At 47.4% G+C, this 24,115-nt stretch overlaps 1 protein-coding gene across 2 annotated transcripts; it reads right to left on the bottom strand.

The window, feature by feature from the left end:
- Positions 1 to 9,734: 9,734 nt before the first annotated feature.
- TRAPPC3 (trafficking protein particle complex subunit 3) lies at positions 9,735 to 19,789 on the bottom strand. 2 transcript variants are annotated; one of them, XM_020983668.2, is made up of 5 exons: positions 19,679 to 19,789; positions 13,300 to 13,397; positions 12,927 to 13,026; positions 11,866 to 12,048; positions 9,735 to 10,070 (listed from the first exon to the last, which is right to left on the bottom strand). In XM_020983668.2, the coding sequence occupies exons 1-5, from the start codon at positions 19,718 to 19,720 to the stop codon at positions 9,951 to 9,953; spliced, it is 543 nt and encodes a 180-aa protein (XP_020839327.1). In that variant the 5' UTR covers positions 19,721 to 19,789; the 3' UTR covers positions 9,735 to 9,950. The 2 variants fall into 2 exon arrangements, with proteins under 2 accessions (XP_020839327.1, XP_020839328.1); XM_020983669.2 differs by lacking the exon at positions 19,679 to 19,789 and adding an exon at positions 13,859 to 15,940.
- Positions 19,790 to 24,115: the final 4,326 nt, after the last annotated feature.

Genomic DNA, 24,115 nt, shown 5'->3' on the forward strand with positions numbered 1-24,115 from the left:
AGCATTTCTTTCTAGTATATGATGTAGGGCTAAGAGAGCATGGGATCTAGCCCTAGGGCTGGTCCCAGGGCAGAGAGAGGGGTAAGAGAGAGCCCCTGAAATTCTGGAGGTCTGGCTGGCTAGCCTTGAGGAAGGCATCCCAGAATAGGTGAGAGGGAATCTTCACCCCTATTCCTGGGTTTCTTTGGACTCTCAGTCCTAGGGATAGACAGCCCCCAGACCTAGGGGAATGCTTCTTGCTAGGGGGCCCCATGCCAGGAATGTGAGTTGGGAAATCCTGGAGGGCAGCAGTGGGGGTGGTGGTGGTAACAATGTGGGTATTGATGCTCCCATCTAGGCCCCACATTCCAGGCAGTCTGGCCCCTACCCAGCCCTAGTCCTCTTCTATCCGGGGACCTACCACAGAGGGGCTTGTACTCCTTTGTCAGTTCATGCTCCCAGCCCCCTGAATGCAGCTATGGGGGCTGAGTGGGTAGGGAATGGACAGAGGACTTCCCCTGGAGGTGTATGCAGAGGGATGGCCTAATGGCCCCATTCTTGGGGATGGGGCAATTCAAGCCTCCAGACTTTAGGCCCTGTGTCCTATTCTCTTCAGGGTACAAAGGGCAGTTATGTAGGCACCTCCTTGCTTCCCCCTTGGCCTCTTCCTTCTCCCAGAGCTTGTACAAGATAGTTCCTCCCCTTACCGAGCTCACTTTGGTAACATGCCAGTGGCTCTTGGCCTCTGAAGAGCATGTGTGCCTCCCAAGTGCTTCCAGGCACCAAAGCAGGGCTTGTGACCCAGCCCATAGCCATGATGACCCCAGGGTGTTGGGACAGCTGCTGAACACTGTGACCCAGGGCCGGAATGGGCATTCCCAGCTCCTCAGCTGTTTACTCAGTAAACCCTAGGGCAGGAAATGGTGTCACCAGTCTCCTTCCTTAGTCCAGGGGTTACTGACACCACTCCTGGTCTATGGAATCACAAGGACACCATGAAAGTGTCAGATCTTAACCACTCCTAACCAGCTCTGAGAAAGCCCTGGGCTTAAGCTGCCTCCCAGCCCCTTTTATCTCTGTCTCTCTGCTGTCTCTTTAACTCCATCTGTTCTAACCTGTCTCTGCCCCTCTGTCTGTCTCTACCTCAGTCTTCTTCTACCTCTCTCTATGTCTATATCTCTACTTCAGTCTATCTCTACTTCGGTCTCCATTTCTCTCCACTTTTTTCTGCCTCTATCTTTCTTTCTGTCTCTGCTTGTGTCTCTTGTCCCCAGCTCTGCCTGTGTCTGGTTCTGCCTATCTCTGCTTGTCATTATCTCCACCTATCTATCTCAGTCCATCTCTTTGTCTATACCTCTTTCTCTGCCTCTACCCCTATTTGTCTCTGTCTCTTTTCCAAGTCCCTTTATTGAGCAGCTCTCATGTGTGATATCCTGTGCTTGGCAGGCAGGTGGGGAAGAGGAGGGCAGAAGAGAGGAAGGGAGATGAAGGAAACTAGGCTCTCTTAGGTCCTTTTCAGCTTTAAGGCCCATAATCATATGATGTTCTTCCCTAACCCCTGCCCTCATGGAATTCACAAGCTCCTAGTTTCCTGTCTCTGTATTTTTCTCAGCATTTCTCTGTCTGTTTTACCTGTTTGTCTAAATCCCCACAAAAATTGAGGCTCATACTCAGCAATGTCCTCATTTCTTATCTCCCTGACTTCTCTTTTCTGGCCTCCACACTGCCCACACCCGAGCTAAAAGTTGTCCATCAGCAAATGGGTCCCAGGATGAGCTGGGAAGGTTCCCATCTCACTCTGTTGGCCTGGCCTGGCTCTCACTATCCCACGAGGTTGGGGGGCACAGTGGCATAGGCCAGAGGAGGGAAGCTGTTTGCACAGATGTGTGGCATGGGTGTGCAAATAAAGATTGATGTATGGCTTGGGTGGGAAAGGGTGACTTCTTGGCCCTGTCCCTCCTGGGAGACACCCTGTCTCTGCTCCTCCCTCCCCCAGTCCCTGGAGCCCCTATTATACTTGTGTCTCATTGGATAGAAAGACCAAGCCTGTAATAGGAGGAGGGTATCTCTATACCAGGAAAGGCCCATGTGATTATGGACTGGGTTTGGAACACCTCTGAAAGGACTGGAAACCTCAAGTCATCTTGTCCAACCCTCAGCCTCCTGATAGAGCACATTGGTACTCCAAGGTCTTAGAATTAGAAGATCTGGGTTCAGCTCCTGTGTCTCCCACTTACCTGTGTGACCTTGGACACATTTTCACTGGACCTTTTTAGCCTCAGTTTACCCATCTAATTGGACCAGATGTTCTTTATGGTCCTTTCCAGCCCTAACATTTTGTGATTATTTGGGAAGAATATTCCATGGGCTTTTATGATTTCTGGTAGATTCTTCATGATATCTACTTTCAGCTCTTTCTAGTTTTCTATAGGAGGAGGGAGTGTCCCAATAAATGCTCAGGGGAGGGAGGAAGGGGTTGCTAACACTGGACGGGGAGAATCACCTTCATCTCCAATCTTTCTCCGAAGTCTTGCATCACCAGGTGCCTCCATCCCTTGTCCTGGAAACCTCCACTCTCTGTCTTTCTCATGTGCCCTATTCTGCCCAAACCACCCTCAGCTCATGGCCCCATCCTCAAAAATGCCAGCTATGCAACAAGGATCAAGGTTGCCCTAAATATTTCTGATTTTTTTAAAAAACAATTTTGCTTCAATCACCGTTTAAACTTGAACACATGTGTTCAGACCACCCAGAGACCTAGATGGAGGGGTGAGAGTGAGGCCCGGCTGGGAGATGGGAGATTCATGGGCCAGGCCAGGCCAGGCCGATCTGGGGGCAGCTCCAAAGGAAGGAAGAGAAAGCGGGGGAAATGAGATCATCTCATAGAGGGTGGCCTGGCCCTGGGAAGCCTAGAGGTTGGGATGAGCTCATTTGAAGGTGCCTTTCAAATGGGATCTCAGTTTGGGGCAGTTCTTTGGGCACCCTCCCCAGGGTTCTTCCGGAGATCCCTTTTGTTCATTCTCTTCTAGGGACCTCTAAAAAGCTCTAACAGGTGGTGTATCTTTTTCCATGGCACGCTTTCCAGGGTCTCTTTCCAGGACACTCAGAGGGGACAGAAGGGTCTCTCAATATGGACTCCCTCTGTCCAGAACCCATTAGGAACCTTGAAAGGTTATCTTGTCTTGTTCATACCCGATCCATTTTTCTGGGCTCTTTTCCTTTGATTTCTGTATCACCTTGTTTGTAGATTCTATTAAATAGAATTTGAAAAGAACTTTAAAAACCTCCTTTGTTATCTCCATCTTTTCTGTCTCCCCTGTCTCCATCCTTTTTACTTCCCCTCTATCTCTTTGCCCATTCCTCTCCTTGATGTGTTTCTCTGCTCTGGCTGCCCACTGCTTCCTTTCAACATCTCCATTGAGGTAGGGGCTACCATGTCTTGCCCTCATCACCCTCAAAGCTAATCAGGGTGGGGAGCTCCTTTAGGAAGCCCAACTGGGAGGTCCATTGGGAAGACCAACAGGTTCTGGATAATGATTCCATGGCCCCTTTCTGCTCGCTGGTCCCTCTCCAAATATGTCCATATACCTCCTGCTAAACTTCTCTGGACTTCCATTTCCCCATCCAGTTGAACTAGGTGACATCTAAGGTCCCGCTCTCTGTGAGGTACCTCTGAGGCCTGGTACCTCTCTGTGATGAGTGACTGGGCCATTTCTGTTGAGGGTTGGACAATGGGAGGAGGAAGAGCCTGCTGAGAGAATGGGGAAATTTTCCTCTTTCTGAGAAGTGAGTTGGGGAAACGGTCTTGTCAGCTGCTTTGGGCATCATCAGAAAAGGCTGCCTGGAGGAGGCAGGCAAAGAAGATTCATTTCACCAAGATAAAGGAGGGAAGGTAGAGAGGGCCTTCCAGAAGGGCTGGAGCAGACAGGCAGGAGGAGGAGCTGCCTGCCCACATCTGTGTCTCCAGGCCTGTCTGCCCTGTGGCCTGTTCTCTCTCTTGGTCTCCACTCTCAGCACCCTCCCATCCCCTGGTCCCATCCCCTGCTCTGGCTGGGCTGGCCCCAGTCCGCTCCCCCCAATCATACCGCAATCCCCCCCAGAGCTGAGCCTCGAGCCCAAGCCACGAAAGTTTCCTCTCTCCTCCTGCCAGGTTAAATTGCCCTCTCGGAATGCAACTGCAGCTTTCCCCCCGCAAGCTGCCTCTCCCCTCCTGGGCAGCCGCCTCCATGGTATGCATCCCGGCCTGGGGTCCGGACTGGCGGAACATCAAAGCCCAGGGTAGCCAATAACCTCAAGCATTGGAAACCCTTCCATCCTCCTTTCCTGCCAGTGGCCGCCCGCTGCCCGCTTGGCTGCCCCCCGCCTGCCTAGAGCTAAGCAGAGCTGGGCTGGACCGAGCCGAGCAGGCCTTGGGCCTGCCCGCCCCATTTGTTTCCTATAAACAGCACATGGGAATGTTTAGGAGGCTGGGGAGGACTTTTTCTCTGGGCCAGGCCTCCTCCCCCTCCTCCTGCCCCACAACTACCACAACCACTCCCCCCATCTACAATGAGCTACTTGTTAGAAGACAATTTTAATTTTGCTTAATTCAATTTCTGCTTGGGCTGGTGGGGGGGGAGGGCGGGGAAGGGGTGGCTGGACTCACTCCTTTGACCCCAGCTCTGCAGCTTGCTCATTCCTGAGGATGGGAGGGGAGCAATCCTAGGCCTGAATGCCAGACTGGGGAAGGATGGAGGGACAGACAGCCTGGTACAGGTCAGAACTCAGGGTAGGTATGGGCAGGGAGATCTCAGGATCACCGAGAGTAGAGCAAGAAGATCCAACTTCCTCATTTTACAGGGAAAGAAACTGAGGCCCAAGGTCACATAGCTAGTAAGTAGCAGAGGTGGGGGTTGAGGCCCCCCCCAAATCAAGTGCTCTTTTCACTCAACCATGCTGCCTCACCAGTTTCAAGTCTCTTTCCCCAATCTTTCCCCAACATCCCTATGATGAGATTCATAGCCAGACCCCTCTAGAAATCTTTGCTCTGGCCAGAGGTGGTCCATCTTGTTCTCATATAGCCCTGGGAAAGGAAATATTAAAGCTCATGCTGGTGGGAAGTTCTGACAGTAATAATAATGATCATGATTGTAATAGCTGGTATTTATATCACTCTCGGAGGTTTGTTTGCAGAACACTTTACATAGGTCAATTGTTTGATCCTCACAACATCCCCGTGAGGTAGCTGCTATTATTATCCACATTTTACAGATGGGGAAACTGAGACACACGTCCATTAAATAACTTGCCCAACGTCAGAGTTATTAAGTGTCTGAGGCAGGATTTGAACTCAGGTTTTCTTGACTCCAAGTCTTGGGGTCCCTTTGCTCTATCCTCTAGTCTTATTACCCTGGTGCTGCCAATAATCAGGGTCCCTCCCGTTTGATTTCTTGCTGTCTTACACCCTGGGTTTTTCACACTTCATTTTTTCACCCTCCCTGAAACCAGCTGACCTGTGTTAGGAAGTCTAACCTCAGGCTCAATGACCAGGGGCCTGGTGAGGCCCTCTTAGGCAGGCCGCTTCCTCTGGAGGAGAAGGATGACCACAGCAGAGTCACAGAAACTCCAGATTCTCCTGCTGGAAGGGGCCACAGAGAATGGCTATAATCTATACCCTACAGCACCACAAAAGGGAACCCTCTGTGACATCCTGATGGGTGTTCTCCCAGCCTCTGACTGGACACCTCTACAAATGTGGAACTAACTTGTAAGATGACTATTCACCCTTTCGGACATTCCTGCTTGCTAGGCTCCAGGGTCTCACTGTCCCTGCTGTTTCTCAGAACCAGCCTGGACATGGGTTTGCTCTGGTCAGAAGGCTGAGCTAGGAGGGACCCAGCACTGGGCTATTCTGAAGGTGGGTTTAGGGCACCATAAGGCAGATAGCAATGTGTGTGGATGGATGGTCTCCAAACATGGAGGGAGGCTTGAAGAAGGTAAGGCTTCTCTGTTGGAGGCAGCCTTTCCTGGGGGGTGGGGGTAGGGAATATATTTAGAGCTGGGAGGGGCTTTAGAGATCACTGAGTCCTACCTTCTCCTTTTACTGATAAGGAAACTCATGTACTCAGATCGGTTAAGGGACTTGCCGAAGGTCACACAGCCAGTAAACGAGGTAGGTTTAAGGCCAGCTCTTCCTGGCCTCTTCCAAGTCCAGGACTCTGTTTGTTCCACTACTTTAGGAGACCTCAGGCACCAGGACTCTGCTCCTGGGCTGCCCAGAGCTACCAGCTTAGCTCCAGCCAAACCGAGGAGGGAGTCAGCCCCAGCCTGGGCCTGACTTCGCTTGGCTTGGTGAATTTTTCTCACCCGCCTCATTTCTAAGTCCAGACCAGAGCAGCCAAGTATGCAGAGATCCTGGCTATTAGCCCACCCGGTTTCCAGTGGCTCGATGGCAGCCAGTGAGCTAGGATACCTGGTGGATGAAGGCTCTAGCAGGCTGGCCAGGTGGGGCTGGGGGGGCGGGGTGGTCAGCTTACTGCTATTCTACCTCCTCCCACCCCTAATCAAAGGGCCAGCAGTTCTAGTTTCCTGCAGACTTCCCTGGCACCTCAGGAGCTGAGGAATTCTACCAGCCTGCCTCTATTTGGAGGATGGGGAGAGGGGGGAACTGTTTGTACCTGTGATTTATTGGTGTCAGATACTTCTAGTGAGGAAACTCCCTCTATCCATGCATATTAGCAACTGTTCTGCATCAAGCCCTAGAGTTCTTGGAGGGACAGAAAGGCCAAGTGCCCAGGGTCTTTCTGCTAGTGTGCGTCAGATGGGGGACTTGAATGTGCATTTACCTGACTGAGAAGAGCTCTCTATCCACTGGGACATACTGCCTCTACTCACATTGCCCACAAATGATCCAAGGGAAATTAGGTCAAGTCCCAAAGAAATTAGTGGGGGAAGCATTGGAAAAGTAGAGAAAATTTCTAAAGAGTAAAGAAACTGCCCCAACCCCAACCAGGGCCCCAGCTGTGGCAGGACATGTTGGCAGAGTTTTGAAGCTCTGTGCCATGTGGGGAGGGTTAGAGGCTATAAAACAGGGGCCCTGGGGAGGCTGATCCACTTCCCTCCCACTCTCCATATGGGGGCCCCTACTGCAGCCCCCGCCTGTATTACTCTGTGGGCACCAGGAAGCCAACTCCCATGGGTTTTTACTCTTTGCCTGTGAGTGGATTGGTTAGGGGACGCTAGCCCTAGGTGCAGAAGGCCCGGTTACCAGTGACTGGGGGGGAACCTTATAAATGAAGCTTTGTTTCCATGACTCCACCAGCCATAAAGCTGCCTGGCTGAGGGGGAAAGGAAATATCCCCAGATCTGACATTGTATAAACAGCCCACTTGGAAAGTGGGTTGGTGTTGGGGGAGCAGAAGGGAGAGGTCCCTGTTATTTGAATGTGTGTGGAGCGGGAAGGGGGGAGAGGCAAGGCTGATGTCTGCTACGGCTTATTTCCAGAAACCACAAGACTGGGAATCAGAGGACCTGGATTCTGAATCTAGATCTGTTCAACCTGTGGGACCGTGGGCCAATCCCTTCCCTCTCCGGCCTCAGTTTCCTCATCTATGAAATGAGGAAATTGATCTCCAAGTCCCTTCTAGGTCCAAAGTCCAATGTCTCTATGATTACTAAATCATCAAAGTTGTCACCCCTTACCTGTCCTACTCCCCAACATCCCCTTCCCCCAATAGTTGTCTGTGGCTTCCTTCAACAATTGACTTCTGCCTGCAGTAATGAACATCTCTAGCCTCTGAGAGACAGAAAGGAAATTTAGATTTTTGCTGTACAATTGGAGGGAGAGGTCTTCAGAGGCCAGCTCTCTGGCACTATCCATTTCCATGTCTTTGCAGAAGAAAACTGGGACAGAAGTTATTAAAACAACAACAAACCCAACACCTTTGTTACTTTGAGATGTCTGGCCACAAGGGCTTTCAGAGGCCCCCAGGCCTTCCCGCATACAGCAGACAGGCAGACCTATGTTCCTTTCCCTGAACATTCGCTGTGGACTGATATGACCCAGAATATTGGGAAATACTCAGCATGAGTGGGTGCCAACCTGCCGTCACCCTCCTGTGGCACAGGAAGCCAGAGCTACCTGCTCCATGCAGATAAGAGGAGCCTTTGGGAGGAGTGGTCACCCTGCTCACTCTCCCCTCCAGGGGGGTCTCACTGGTTCCAGGGGAGTAGCTAACAGCAGCGTAAGTGTGAGAAAGATGAGCTACCTTCCTCCACCCAGCCCGGCCCACTTCTGCTGCTTACTCCACCCAGCCTGCTTCTTTTTCTTTCCAAGGGGTGGACGAGCTGGGCAATGCAACTCTCGAACTGAACAGCAACAGGAGGCGTTCTCGGATGAAGTGACGCCACTCTGCTGCCTTCGAGTCAGGAGAGACTTGAGCCTCAAAGAGAAGTGGGATCCTACTTGCCTCTAACCCCAAATGTGGGATTGAATTTTGATTCACGGCCCTGGGCTTCATGTCACAAGCTCTTTATTGCCACCACAACTGACAAACAGTGGACATTTCACACATTCTTGCCCCCTTCTTTCCCCACAGAACTTACTCGGTACTTTGTAAGGCACTGGAGGAGGGGATAAGCAATATCAACCTCTCCCCAAATTCACCACTCGCAGCCCTCCAGGGCTATTCTGTCTTCCACGGCTGACCATTCCCAGAATCAAATGAAAATAGCATCTCAAACCCACCAATATGGCAGGGATGGGGGGAGGGCGAGGCGGGGAGCCTGCAGCTTTCTATCCCAGTATTTTCACTGGCTCTCCTATCAGCATTTAGGAAATCTGGCTTGGAGTTGAGACTAGGATTTGAACAGCTGTTACTAGTTGTTTGTCTGTGGGCAAGCCATTTTTTCTCTGAACCCGTTTCCTCATCTATAAAACATGGATAAATAATACGTACACAATCAACCTTACAGGATTATGGTGCTACAGAAATATGAATTATCACTTCAAAAATCCCAAGAACTTGGGTTCCCCTGTGGATTTTTCAGACACCAGAGGCCCCCTCGAGCCTGGAACACACATTACTGAATATTTTATGGTTGGCTGCCAGGGTCCCCAGAACTCTCTGCTCTCTTGAGGAAAGAGAGAGCACCAAAGGCAAGGTCAGGCTCTGGAGACCAGTACTGGCCCTTGCCTGCTAAGTGTGTCAGACTGGCCCCTTCGCCCCAGCAACAGAATCCACAGGCTAGTTGGGTGGAGCTGAGCAGAGTACATTAGGAAATGGACGTGTCTGGGATTTCACTTACGAATGTGTCTTTATTGAAGAGTGTGTATATGTGTAGATATAAAAAGATGGACCCTCTGTGAAAAGAGGGCTCATTGCCTCCAAACAGCCGAGTGGAACAGAAGACAAATACCTGGGTGTGCTCCCAGAAGTCATCGTTTCCTGCACTGCTGGCTCTGTCTCTCCTGGCCAACATTACTGCTCGTCACCAAGGATTGAGAGCCTCCTCCCTTTCCAGGTGCCCGCCCACCCAGTTTGCTGATGACTCTCATGAGGGCACAGAAGTTATAGGAACGGACAGACACTCCAGGCTTTTCTCCCAATCAATCAGGTCAAAGAAGGTTTTGCTTTGGAAAATTCAATCAGGAATGTAAAGTTAGCTGGAGCTCCTTCTAATCCAAGAAGTGAAGCAGTTTCCATCCTACCAGTCAGGGGAAGAGGAGAGAGAAGGACTTTCTCCCTGGAGCATGAGACAATACCCACTGTGCAGAGTGAGATCAGTAGCACACACCTGTGGGATAAGTGGACTATATCACACAAGTCTGTTTTTTATTAGCATGGAAAATGGAAACGAGATTAGAAGAATATATAACATCTTAAAGAGTCACTGAGTTCTCTAAGGTGGGGGCACTTTGACTTTACAACCCCAGGGAAGGGTTGAGAATGAGCAAGTGCCCTAGCTGGTCATCTCCACTGCCCTCGGAACGGTTATTCTTCTCCCGCTGGGAGATTGTCCTCAATCCGCTTGATGAACCGCATCCTGATTTCTGTCACCCCATCTCCTTTCAGCGTGTCCTGAACAAACTTCACATCCACAGCCATCTGGACCTGGGCAGAGAGGAAGAACGGGGCTGTGGGCAGAGTCAGCTGCCTGCTTACCGCTTCACAGAATGGAATTCTAACAGGCCAGTCCATCTCTACTTACCAATGGCCCTCGTCATAACTGGAGCATTTTTAAAATGTTAAGTTTTGTTGGTATTTCTTCTTTTTAATCAGTAAATTCTGGATATGCACCCTCTTCAGTCCCACCCCTCCCAGGGAGATGCCCCTTGTAACCAAAAACATTGTCTAGCTACAGCAGCTACCCCAGCCACCGAAGCGATCAGAGCCTCGATGAGCCCTTCACCTCTCCGAGGGAAGGAGGGAGGAGGGTCTCCTGTGGTGGAGAGACCAGGGCTGGCTATTACAGAAACAGAGCTTTCCCATCTCATTTAACGCTCTTCTCACTTACACTAACAGTCATCTCATCAAACTGTTTTCCTTCGTCCTGCTCAGTGTCCTTCCCATCAGTCCGTACAAGTCTCCCCGTGTTTCTTTAAACACCTCCTATTAATCCTAACTTGTGGTGCAATAATATTCCTCTATATTCAGATGCTACAATTTGTTCAGTCATCTCCCAGGTCACGAGTACTCACTCACTTTCTTTACAGTTGTCTGCAACCGTAAAAGGGGCTGCTCAGGAATGCTTTGATTTCTATGGGCCTCATCTGATGTTCCTGTCCTTAAGGCACATGCCCGGCAGTGGCGATCTCAGGGTCAAGGGGATGAAGAGGGGGATGACTTCCCTTGCATGATTCCAAATTGCTTCCAGAACATTTAGACCAATGTGCAGTTTCACCAATTTCACGTTGGTGTGCCTGTCTTCCTGTGGTCACTCCAACACCGACTATTTCCACCTTATGGCATCTTTGCCAATTTGCTGGGTGTGAAGTGAAACTTTAGAATTGTTTGAATTTGTATTTTGGATTATTAGTGATTCATACAGTTCTTGAAGGTCTGCAATTCTATTTTTGAGAACTGTGTTTCTATCCTTTGACCTCTCATTTATTACTAGGAAGCCAGGCCACTTTTCTCAGACTAACCCTTCCTTAGCCATCTTCTCCCTCCCTTAAAGACTCAAGACTGCTCCTAATCTCCCCCAAAGAGTTTATGTAGTACACTTTGTTAACTCTTAAAGGGCTTTAAGAAAATGTTACCAATTATTCAATGACAGTGATGACTCTCTTTAGCTCTAGTGGCCTCCATGAAGGGTCACCACTAACAGCTCTAGGTAGTGACTTGCATCCAGTTGGGGCCTGAGCACAGCTTTTTACGGCCTGTCCAAGGCAGCTGGTGGTGCAGAGAACAGAGAGCCGGGCCTGGAGTCAGGAAGGCCTGAGTTCAAATCCAGCCTCAGTCACTCACTAGCTATGTAATCCTGGGCAAGTCACTTCACCTCTGTCTGCCTCAGTCTTCTCCACCATAAGTGGGGTAATAATAAAATCTACCTCAAAGGGTCGTTGTGAGAATCAGGTAAGATAATATTTGTAAAAAGCACATAGTGGGCACCACAGAAATGCTTATGCCCTTTCCTCTTTATTTCCCTCCCCATTCCCTTCTTGCCCCAAATCATTTATTTATAGATAGAGAGACCCAGGAAAGCAAGGGCCCCCCTCCCCTCATATGCATAATGAGAAACACCTCATCAAGTCAACCAGAGCTAGGGCAGGGACCCTGGCAAGGCTTAGGGGAAGCTGTCTGACCTCACGTACAGTCGAGGAAGGAGGCCCCACACTGAGCAGAAAACTCCTGGGCGGGTCAGCCTACCGCAGCCCCATTCCTAGAAGGAAAGAGTCGTGCTCACCATCTCCAGGGCTCCCCTCAATACCCCACACAAGAGGTTGGAATAAATGAGGGAGGAGTGGTTATCAGGAAGCTCCACGAAGTCCACCAGAGGGTTGCTTTCCAAGATCAAGGAAAATTCGTCGCCGGCGGGGCTCCAGTTGGTGATGCCCGGGGTGATGCCCAGGTACATTTTAAAAGCTACCTGTTAGAGGGACACGGAGTAGCAGGGGTAAAGGTGGGGCAGGGAGCCTCCTTTCTCCCCCTTCCCACAGCACCTTCCTAGTAAGTTGACTACACGGGCAATACCAGGGAATGAGAGGCAGGGGAATGATGTTTGGGGCTGACGGTTTGCCCTCCAGACATAATTAATGGAAGAGCATTTCTGCCCATCCAAGTCTATGTCCTCTGGGGTAGAACACTGTAGGCTGAAGCCCCCAGGGGAAAGCACCACTCACTGTTGGCTAGCATTGTAAGCACCTGAAACGCACGAAGAACATTCAGAGAAAACAGTCATAGCTACCTAAGGCCCAAGGGGCAGCTTCTCCACCTCTGCCCCCTCTCCTGACAAAGGGGACCTTAGGTCATGCTGTGCATTTCTTCCTAGCACAGAGTGTTTCTCTGACACATCATTTTCTCTGTATAGGAGGTCGCTTCCCCACCTCCTCATCAGTTAAGTGGACATATAATGTTGGTTCTACGCTGCAAGCAGGATGGCTCTCTCACAACCATTTGAGCCTGACAGAAGTATGTGATAAGGAGGAATGGTTTCCATGCTAGAACAGAAAGAACCCCCTTCCATAACTGACCTCAAAAGGATTGCCAACAGAACATTTCACATTTTTGCCACACTGAGGAAAAGCTGATTTTGATTTAAGTGGATTTGAGAATTCACAGGGGTGTCTCCTATGCCCACTCCCTTCCCTCCCAATTCAGCCACGTCTTAGCCAGCTCTGAGAGGTTTTGGAAGCGAGACACAAAGTGTTCTGCAACTATAATGGCTATTAATTAGCTTTCCAGTATAACCAGAGTCCCTTCTGAAAGAATGAAGGAGGGGATGCCTGGGGGCCCTTGGGAGATGACCTTGGCAATAACATCTGCTGTTTCCCGAAAGTCATGGCATCTGCCAACGTTTGACCGAGCCAGGAAATCTTCAATCAATCGGACACCAATATTGTAGCCCCTGGAAAGGTGATCAGACAACAACAAATCACAGGGTGACCGCAAGAATATGAGGTTGTTACAGCTTAGGGGTGAAAGCAAAGGATTCCAAAGCTCCACAGTAAATCTAGTGAAAGTGTGACCAAACAGCGGGTATTGAACGAGAACAGCTTCGAAGGAAGCCTTTGCCAAGTTGCAGAAGGACAATGAGGGCCCAGAACACAGGGTGCCCCCCCTCCCCACACCCCACCTTCCCAAGGAATAAAAGTTCTTGCCTCAGGCACGAGTCACTCACATTTTGTCCAGTTGTTTGTTCACATCTTCATCGTTTTCATAGTCCTTGCAAAGCTGGGTGACCAGAGCTCCATAGGTCAGGGTAAAAAGCTCAGAACTCTAAATGAGATTCAAAAGGCAGTCAGTACCAAACACAAGAAAAAGGAAGGATCGTGTAAATGGGGTAAAAGACACTGGTGCTACTTTCAGGCTTCAGAAGAAAGTCACCTGTCTGCTGGGAGAAAAAGTCAATTCCAGCAAAGCTGCAGTGAGCCTGGACACCCAGCACCCTGCCCAGGACTAACCCAACAGAATTGGTGCTGGGCTCATTTAGGGAAAGGGTCGAGGAGGGTGCTTTGCCCATGAGCTCCTGTCTAGCAGTCAAGTGCCAACAACTCATGCTAACTACTGGCCAAGGCAAGATTCCACATAGCAGAGGCTGCCATCCCCTGGTACAGAGCCCACAGCTCAGACCTAGACTATGAGACCCTAGCTCAGGAGATGAACCATGGCTCCCCCTGGTGTACCTGGACTGTGAATTCAAGTCATCATTGGAAGATAGCTGAACGTTCAACATTTACCAGTTATCCTCTGCTCATCAGCATGTAATTTGAATGGTTTCTTCAGAGTCCCCAGGGAATGCCGGTCCAAATAACTAGACTGTGGCCTCTGCAGTCTCTTTATAATAGCTCCCAGCCCTTGGACAGAAAAGGCACTGCTAGTCAGGAGGGAAGGAAACCAGGCCAGGGCTACCTGCACCCTCTATAACAACAGATTATAGCCTTCACCCTGAAAAACAGTATCAGGAAAAACAAGGTTCCCTCTCTACATACAGCTCCAATGTTTCCTAGGTGGAAATGACTGTCATGCACTGGGTTTGCTGGGTGTTGTGATGCTGTACGCTGTGCAGTTAGGAAACAGGATGGGGAAGCAATGGAGGGGAGGGCTGCAACATCTGAAAACATTTTTGATCCAGCTCAAAATGTTGCCCTGAATGCCTTTCAACAACAGCTGTCAGACAATCACAGCAACTCTTTTCTCAGATAGATGAAGAAACCTATCACCTACCATGAGACGCAGAGATGCTGAAGGTAAAGGGAATGGCAAATACCAATACTACAGAATGAAAGCAGCAGGCAGGTGGAAAGAAGGGAAAAAAGACAATATCAGCATTAAATAAGAAAGACAGACACATATGGGCAAGACCACAATTTGTACAATTAGGTCACAAAGAAACAGGGCCGAAAACAGAGGCCAACCCAATATGCTCCCATCTAAATAGGATGAGTAGGTGAGTGAAGTAAATTAAGGCATCTAAAGAACTGTCATACTGAGGTTAAGGCTCTTTGGGACTGAGACACTGAGGACGAAGCTGAAGGTCTTAGGCTAAAATGAGCACTTCAGTTGCTTTGTCCCATCTCCCATTAATAAAGTTACACTTTAGAATAAGAGATACACTGTGGGTTGACTGTGTTTAATACTTTATATACGTCCACAATATGGTGCTGGGCTTGAATTAGGAGCAAAGAAGACCTGGGTTTGAATCTTGTTCCTGACACTAGCTGTGTTACCATAGACAAGGAACAATTTCTTCAGACCATAATTTCCTCCTCTATAAAATAGTTTTAATCATATTGGTAGAATCTCACAGGGCTGTTAGGCAGATCAACAGAGTGTATATAAAACACTTTTCAATATTTAAATTGCTAACTAAATAACAACTATTACTTTGAAGAACCACTGATTTCACAGGTGTGGGAACCCCCTTCACTGATACATGCCCTCCATACAGTCTCATTTTATGTTATTCAGGTCCATGTCTGCTCAGTCTCCAAAGGTTTATCTAGGGGGCTTTCCTCTGAGACTGTTAGTATCTCAGTGGAAGTAATGCACCACAGCAGCTATCCCTTGTCTCTCACTTCACTACATGTCAGCGCCACTCCTTTCCCAGTAATAATGGTGATACTTTCTTTTTCCCAGAAAGCTTTCTACTGTTATACCAGTTGATTCTCATAATACTCCTATGAGACCAGTTAAGTAGGTACCCCAACTTTACAGGTGACCTCCATGAAAGTCCTCCAATATGATGTTTCAGCAAAATACACAACAAAATGAAAGAGGCTGGTCTAACCATGCATACTGGGAAAACAAAAGTGGATTAATACTATTTCTCACATTATGACATGCAGCTGGCTGTCAGTCTATAAAATTAGTCTAAATACGTATATCTTGGACAGGCGCTGAACTCATAGGTGAACAGGAAGAGATATTGTAGATCTCACTGGGGAAAATGCAAACTACTTGCTCATTCTTACAAAAAGCCTGTTTCTTTAACAACAATATTCTCCCAGTGATGTTATATGCTTGTGAATCAAGGAATACTATGGTCTTGGCAGAATCAAAATTACAAATAACTAAAAGGCAATGGAAAGATGCAAGATGGGTGCAAGTAGGCTGCAAAAATGTTATCACTGGGGAGTTGTATGTAAGAAGTGCCATGAAAGGCATTGCTGAGGACCCATATGGGAATTAAAAAGAAAGTAAGCAGGTCATGGAGCAAGAACAAAGCACAGAGAGACAGTCCATGTGGTATACTGGTGCTTCCAAGATATTAAAAGAACAAGAGGAAAGCATTCAGCCCATTGAGTAGATCTTCTAGGTATAATTTATGAGGAAATACAAAGAATAATTGTATGGGATGAGAAGGCATGAAAGAATTAGGATCTGCATTAGTGGAGGAAACATCTATAATAATGAAATCACAAGTCCAAAGTATCAAAGTTTAGAAATGAGGAAACTAAGGCCTAGAAAAGGGATGTAACCTGCTCAAGCTTATAGAGCTTTTTAGTAGTAAAGTCAGGATTATAACCTAGATCCCAGAATTCCTGGGTCCAGTGATCTATTTCACTAGGCTGTCTCCTACAACTTTATTGTTACTAATCACAATCTCTTTATAGTATAAAAATAACAATAATAATACACCCAAAACATTAAAACCAGCTGTGAAAGCCTGAGACAGTCATGCTAAGAATCAAAAAGTTCCTTTAACTCAATTGAAAAATTCTAACCAGGGCATCTCCAGGAGACAATTTACCAAACATGACAAGTAAGGACAGGTATTAAGGAAGGAATTTTTTTTTTTTAGTAAAATCAAAGACCTGGCATTTGCAAGCCTTGGGCATGAATGGATGGAGTACATCCAACAATTACCAGTCTAGAGATCTGGCCTCACTGCATTAAGTCATGAGAGCTTTCTATCCATTATTAACAACCCGAAGTCAGGATATTTACCCTTAATATCAGAAGCCCCAGTCCACAGTGATGCCAAGTAATCTGCAAATCATAACCATTTACACTTTTCACATGAGGGCAACAAGCATTTTATTCGTGCTGCTGCCCCCAATTCCCTGCCAAGAACAGGTACCAAGAGATAACAAAATCTTGTCCAATATCATAGAGTCAGATTCTCCCAAATCAAAGATGGAGGCCCCTAACTTTTGACTCTATTCCCCACCCTCATTTCTAGGTGTTCACTTAAGAACCCAACTTTTCACACTGTAAAATGTAAATATGCTACTTTCTGAGGGCTTTTGGGCAGCATAAATTAGGCTCTCAGAAGGAGCATTGAAAATCTACTGTTTGTCAGTTAACTTCTCCCAACTAAAACTGGGTTTCTACCCCTAAACTTAAAGAGCTTGATATGAATGATTAATTGCCCTCTGGAGTCAGCAATGGAACCATCATTCTAATGTAAGAACAAATCAATCCGGCACTGGCCGGCATTCAATTCTCATAGCCAATCTGTGAGATAAGTCAAATATTATTATCCCCATTTTACAGATGATTACAGATTCCCTGTTTGCAGGGAAAGTTGGTAAATAAAGAGGTTCTCTTTCCAGGTATCCCACTCTCTTGTTCACCCAGCTATTTTTCAAAGGCCAACACCTCTGATCTCTAAGGAATGGAAATTATAAACTCAGGTTACTAACAGTAAAGAATGGAGATGGCCGTGATTAAGGTCACTGGCTGGTTTTTCAGTAAGGACTAGGGAGTAGTCCTAGACAGAAATAGCAAGTGAATTGCTTTTGTCTTTCAAATGCATAGAATAAAAAAAAGAACCCCCTTTAAGAGGATAACTTAGCTTCCCAGTTCTACAAAAGAACTGATAAAAATTGAAATAAGTACCATTAAAAAGCAGTAAGGGCTTTTGCTGACATAATACCAAAGATCTCATCAATCTAAATATCTAAGCCCACACTAATATTTAGACAGCTGACTCTATATAGCAAGTGCTTGTAGGTATGAATTATTTTTCCCAAGCAATGAAGGATGGAAGGGGAAGTGACTGAAAACCAGGCAGCAGCAAACAATCCAGCGCTGATCAGTGGAGAACCGGACTTAGACGAACTCGCTCTCTCCCGTAGCTGTCACCTCTAAAATGTTCCTGTCTCCAGGAAAAGAAAGCCAACTGCTCATTTATATTCCCACTCCTTGCCACTGAATTCCAAAAGAAATCTTGGTGTTTTTTTCCCAATAAAATCAGGCCACAAGACTTTTGAGGTTGACATTGACAAGAGTTCATTTTTTTTTCTTAAGGAAGATAGTGCGAACATACATGTAGAGCTGGAAGACACCATCTTGTCCAACCCCGCTTTTATTATACAAATGAGGAATCTGAAGCCAGGAGAGGTGACTTGAGTAAGTTTTAAAGGAAGATGTTGCCATGATAAGGATTTCTGACCTCTTAGGTCCTGGGTCTCTTTCTACTCATGATGTAAAATATAGGTGTTGGGTAATGGTATACTATCTCCCCAGTGAGCTGAGTGAAACAATCCTGTCATGGCATGGAGATCCCTGACTGCAAGGCACTTGGTTTTACATACAAGGAAAATAAAAGCAAGGAGTGTGACCAGTGCTGGGGTAGAAGTGAAAGGAAGAAGTGTATATGCCACAAGAAAATAAAGAATGACATGGAAGGCCCCTTGGCCCTGACATACGGTTCTGGTCCTCATAAAGACCCTTGCCTTTCCATACATATCAGCTCCTTCAAAACCCCTGTTCTCAAACTCATAAAAGAAACCCCCTCCCCCAGCCACATTAGAGACCCTCCTTGTAGTCTCTGATCTGCACCGGAGCTCCAATTATGGGGCAGCTAGATGGTACAGCAGGTGGAGTACCAGGCCTACAGTCAGGAGGACCTGAGTTCAAATCTGGCCTCAGATACTTATTGGTTATGTGACACTGGGCAAGTTGCTTAACCCTTTTTGCCTCAGTTTCCTCATTTGTCAAATGAGCTAGAGAAGGAAATGGCAAACCACTCTATTATCTTTACCAGGAAAACTTCAATTGGGGTCATGACAAGTTGGACACGACTGAACAATAACAAAGCTCCAATTACAGACCTGCCCTTAGCCTGTGTCATATCAGTTCCCCTTTAGCCTCCCTCAGCCAGCCCCATAATAGACTTTCTTCTAAAGTTCTCTCCCTCTGTAAGCCTACCCTTCAGTCTCCATACACATCTTCCCTCATGTCAGGTAGGGACAGCCATCTAACCCTGTTGTTCCCATTTCAGACCTTACCCTGAGTCTCCACATAGGCCTACCCTCCTTCTCCTCCCAGTTCTCATTACAAGCACCCCCAAGTCCCAATCTTGGAAGCAGAATCTTCCCTAATGTCTACATTCCTTGCTTGCCTTGCCAAGGGCATACCTTCAGAAGGCCCCCCACCCCCACCGCTTTCCCATTCCCTTAACCAACAGGATCCTCCCACCCTGAGCTTTGAACTCTTTCCTGGGAAGCCCCTGACCCAGCTGGCAGTCCCAGTTAAGTACTCTCTCCTACAGTGTACATCTCAATGACCCTCCCCTAGCTGGCCCTCATCTCCCCTTCCTCAGCCCCCAATCCAGTTTCTTCACCCCTCCCCCTTAGCGTCCCCACCCTCCTCAATGTCCCAGCTCTCTTGCCCCCCCTTCACCCCTCCTTACACCTGATTCCAAAGCCACCCTCTTGTCAGCACCCCCACCTCAGTGCTCCAGTCAATCAACAAGCCTTTACGGTTCCAAGCACAATGCTCCCCTATCCTCGAGCTTTGGTTTTAGGGAGGGGAGATAACATACAGGTGTTAGCATCACTTCCCCTCCCTCCCCGCTTCTACCCCTCAGCCCCTCTCCCCCCCTCCTTTCATGCCCCTCCCCCTCCGAACTCCTACCTCCAGAGCCCCTTTACCTTCAGCATCCTATTCCCCCACCCCCGACACCCCGGTCCTCCGCCCACTCCCCTCCCCCTCAGCACCCCTCTCGTCCGTCCCTCTCCTTTCCCCTCCTGCTTTTAGTCCCCCCCCCAGTTCCCCCTCTAGCCCCCCACCCCCTCCCGGCACTGGTCCCAAGCCCCGCTCCCAGTTACCATTTTCTTGCTCTCAGTGCCTCGGTTCGCTTGCCTCGACATGGCGCCAGCCGCCCCCGCCTCAGGCCCGCTCACTTATTCCCCGGTGCCCCTACCCCCTATCCCCCCGAACTCCCCAGCCCCGCTCCGGCCCACCAGCGGCAGCACAGCCTGGGCCTCAGAGACTGACAGACCCCCCGACCCACTGCGCAGGCGCAGCCCGCTGCATGGCACCACGGGAGTCGTGGTCCTGCTTTGAAGAGAAAAGGAAACCGCCCTCTCTTCCCGACCCTCTTCCGGGGGCTGCGAACTACAATTCCCGTAGGATCTTTCGGCAGCACCTCTTCCCGGGCGCCGTAAAACTACAATTCCCGGTGTACCCCACGAGAGGCTGAGGTGTCCGAGGTTCGGCCTAACCGACAGCCTGCGGCTCAGAGTTCTGACCGCTGGGTGGTGCCCTCCACTTGCGAGAGAAGCTGGTGCCCTTCCATGCTCTCACTACGCAGCCCCAAAGGTCATACCTCCCAACTCACTGCTCTCGGTCTGACCTCCCCTTCTCCAGGTGAAGAAAACGGGGGTGTCTTTGGGATATACAAACTCTCTCCCTTTTCTAGTGTCTCACAGCCCTCAGAAATTTCATTTTTAGCGCTAGCCATGCTGCTGCAACATAAAGCCACATTCTAACCGGTTCAGCGTCCCAAGGAGGAAGAACTGGGGGGAGGGGAGATACAAAAGGAGGCTCAGCATTATCTGATGTCAAGCTGTATTGTGAAGCAGTTGTCATCAAATCAATATCTCATTGGTTCAACAAGAGAAAAGTGGATCAGTGGAACAGACTGTCTAAGCAAGACCCAGAAGAAAGTGAACACACAAGGGCTACATGGAAAACTGGAAAGCAGCTTGGCAGAAAATATGATTAGACAATCATTTTATACCACATACTAATAATAAATTGATTATGCAGCCTAAATATAAAAAGCTCACATCATAAAAGAATCAAGAGTGAAATTAAGTAGACATCTTTCAGATCTAAGATTAGGGGAGCCAAACAAGGGCTAGAGAAGGTCACAAAAGATACATTATTTTGATTATATATTCTGGGCCATTCCTCCATGTGGCCTATTTTTAGTTACAGCCAGGTTCATAGAACTTTTGAGGTAGTCATCTATCCAAATCCACAGCTCCAAACTTCTGTCAAAATACTTCTGCAACAGACCAAGCAGATAACACATGAATTCAAAGGAAAAGAATTCAAGCAAAATTCAACATAAATAAGAAATTGAATTATTTAGCAAAGAATTTGAATGGTTACCACCCTCAAATGTCATCTTGTGTTCTCGTCAGCTCCCAGTTAACCCATCTGTCTCTCTAACACAGCAGAAGAGGTTTATTTCAATTTATTCATGGGAAGACGTTAGATTGGTGAGTATAGCAGGCTCTAATTACTTCTTTCCTTTCCTTTCTATCTCAGTTCAGCAGCAATCTAAAGAGCGCAGGCTTCTCAGCACAGCCACTAGAGAGTGTTGTTTTTCAAGGTGAAGTATTTGTCACGATTACCATTGGTTTTTCTCAAGAATTGGAGGGGATTGAGAGGATGTCCATCAATTGGGGAATGGCTGAGCAAGTTGTGGTATATGAATGTAATGGAATAGAAATGATGAACAGGCTGACTTCAGAAAAACCTGGAAAGACTTGTATGATCTGATGCTGAGTGAAGTGAGCAGAACCAAGAGAATGTTATACACAGTAACAGCCATGATGTGTGATGACTAATATTGATAAACTTAACCCTTCCCAGTAATACAAGGATCTAAGACATCTCCAAAGGCCTTGGGATAGAAAATGCTATCCACATCCAAAGAAAGAACTATGAAATTTGAATGCAGATTGAAGCATACTACTTGCTATTTTTTTTCTCTTCTGTTGAGTTTTATTGCCTCTTTCTGGTGGTTCCTCCTATTGCTTCTAATTTTTACTTACAACATCACTGATCTGAAAATATATTTAACAAGAATGTATATATATATATATATATATATATATATATATAGCCTATATCAGATTGTGTGCCATCTTGGGGAGGGTGGTGGGGAGGAAGGGGGAGGAAAATTTTAAACTCAAAAGCATATGGAAGTAATTGTTGATAAATCAAAATAAATTAATAAAAAAAAAATGGAGAGGAAGTCACTTACTTCATCTGCTGCTCTACTTTCTAAACTAGTTTGGCTTTGTAGCTCATATCCTTGCCCATAGCACACATCTATGGTGACCTGCTATCAGTTCTACATCACTGGTTTGCAGTCTCCATCCTGAGCTCCTGGATGGCCCAAAACTTGTATACCAATATCATTAGGCCTGTTGGCCTGAAGTTCTATTTCTGAGCTTATGGATGTTCAGCCTAGCGATTGCTGCCTCCAGCCCCCCCAATGAATAGATGGTCTCTGTTTCCTTGAGTATATCCACAAATGCTTTGGCTGGCAAAAAAAAAAAAAGTAGAAATCTCTGGATTCATACCTCCCATATTGTCCAAATAGAAGTCCATCTTCATATCAAGTGATCTTAGAAGGCTTCTGTGACCCTTGATAGGGTACTAATCTACAAGTTTCTCTTTATCAGAATCTTTTTTTTTTTGGCAGTTGGGGTTAAGTGACTTGCCCAGGGTCACACAGCTAGTAAGTGTCAAGTGTTTGGCCTGAGGCCGCATTTGAACTCAGGTCCTCCTGACTCCAGGGCCTGTGATCTATCTACTGCGCCACCTAGCTGCCCTCTTTATCAGAATCTTAGTCCAAATTCTCTCCACAGAAGCTATTGTCTGGCTCCAATACTCCACTTCCAACTAATAGACAGGCCTTTGTCAGGGATGCGTATTTGGCTTTCTATCGCTTTTATCTTTCTGTTCACTAAGGAATCTGACTAACTCATCTATGAGCAGCACGTGATTGTGTTGTAGTTTTTGTAGGATCCTGATGATTCTCTGGGGCCAGTTTGTAGACTGCTAGACTGCCTAGTCCAGGGGTAGGGAATCAGGTGTGGCCCTCTAGGTCCTCAAGTGTGGCCCTTTGACTGAATCCAAACTTCACAGAACAGATCCTCTTAATAAAAGGATTTGTTCTGTAAAACTTGGACTCAGTCAAAAGGCTGCACCCAAGGACCTAGAGGGCCATAAGTAGCATCAAGGCTGCAGGCTCCCCATCCCTGGCCTAGTCATTCAACTCTGGTATGAGTGGCTCTCCTTTGGTGCACTATCTTGTGTTTTCCCTGGATGCCAAAATTTCTTAGGATTTTTTCTCCTAAGGGAGTTCTTAACAATGAATCATCATCATGCTGTCAATCATTTCATTTTGAGCTTTTCTGGGCTGAGGCCATAGTCAGGTTAGACCTTCTTTAGCCTGTCTCTCAGCTGAGAGACATACTGGCAGTGAGTCTCCATGCCGTCATCATCATCATCATCATCATCATCATCATCATCATCATCTTCTCCTTCTTCTCCTCCTCCTCTTTCTTTTTCTTCTCTTCTTCCTCCTCCTCCTCCTCCTCTTTTTCTCCTTTTCTTCCTCCTCTTCTTCTCTTCTTCCTCCATGTAGTGTAGAGAATCCCCAGTGAGAAACTTCCTTTACCATGGTAGCTCAGCAATGTCTCTGCAACTTTTGGTCTTAGAGAGTTCCCTGGGGCATTGAAAAGTTAAATGATTTTCCCAGGATCTATGTTTTTACCTTAAGAAATGCTCATGCATCAATCATTAGACAATCATAGTACCAGCCCAAACATCAGCAAAGAAGGGGTAAAAATCTGTGACATCATTCTTGCTGGTGACATTATATGGCTACACTAGAAATATCATATACCAACTCCAGTGAGCCTTTTGGTTAGATTTCAGGCCCTCTTTCCCCATCCCACCACACAGCTTGTTCAGTAGCCTTTGACTAAACTGTTCTGATTGCAGATTTCTTTGAATATAGTAAGGGATATTCCTAGACTTTTTGATTCCTGCCAAAGCTAACAACTTCTTGAGTAGCTTGCTCTCAAAATCTTGACCCTGGTCAGAATGGATCCTGGCAAGGAAGTTAAACCCAGAGAAATATACCTCCCACAACACTTCGGCAGCTGTAGAAGCTTCTTGGCTCTTGGTTAGATATGCCTGTGCCACTGAATGAAGTGATGGGTTACTACCTGGATGCTGATTATCTTCTTCCTCAGTCCTACTGGAGTTAAGTTGACAAAATGTATGCTAGTTCCAACATTTAGCTCATTCTCATTTACTCCAGGTACAAGTTGATAGCATTTTCCTTTGAACACAGCAAACACAGGCTTCACACATGCTAAATATGTAGGCTAGCATTTTGGACTAGTGGAATCTATTTCATTATTTTTTTTGGTGGGGGGGGCCTAGTCAATGGGGTTAAGTGACTTGCCCAGGGTCACACAGCCAGTAAGTGTTATGTGTCTGAGGTCATATTT

Source organism: Phascolarctos cinereus, unplaced genomic scaffold (genome assembly GCF_003287225.1).
Source record: "Phascolarctos cinereus isolate Bilbo 61053 unplaced genomic scaffold, phaCin_HiC Scaffold_726;HRSCAF=1367, whole genome shotgun sequence".
NCBI lineage: Eukaryota > Metazoa > Chordata > Mammalia > Diprotodontia > Phascolarctidae > Phascolarctos > Phascolarctos cinereus.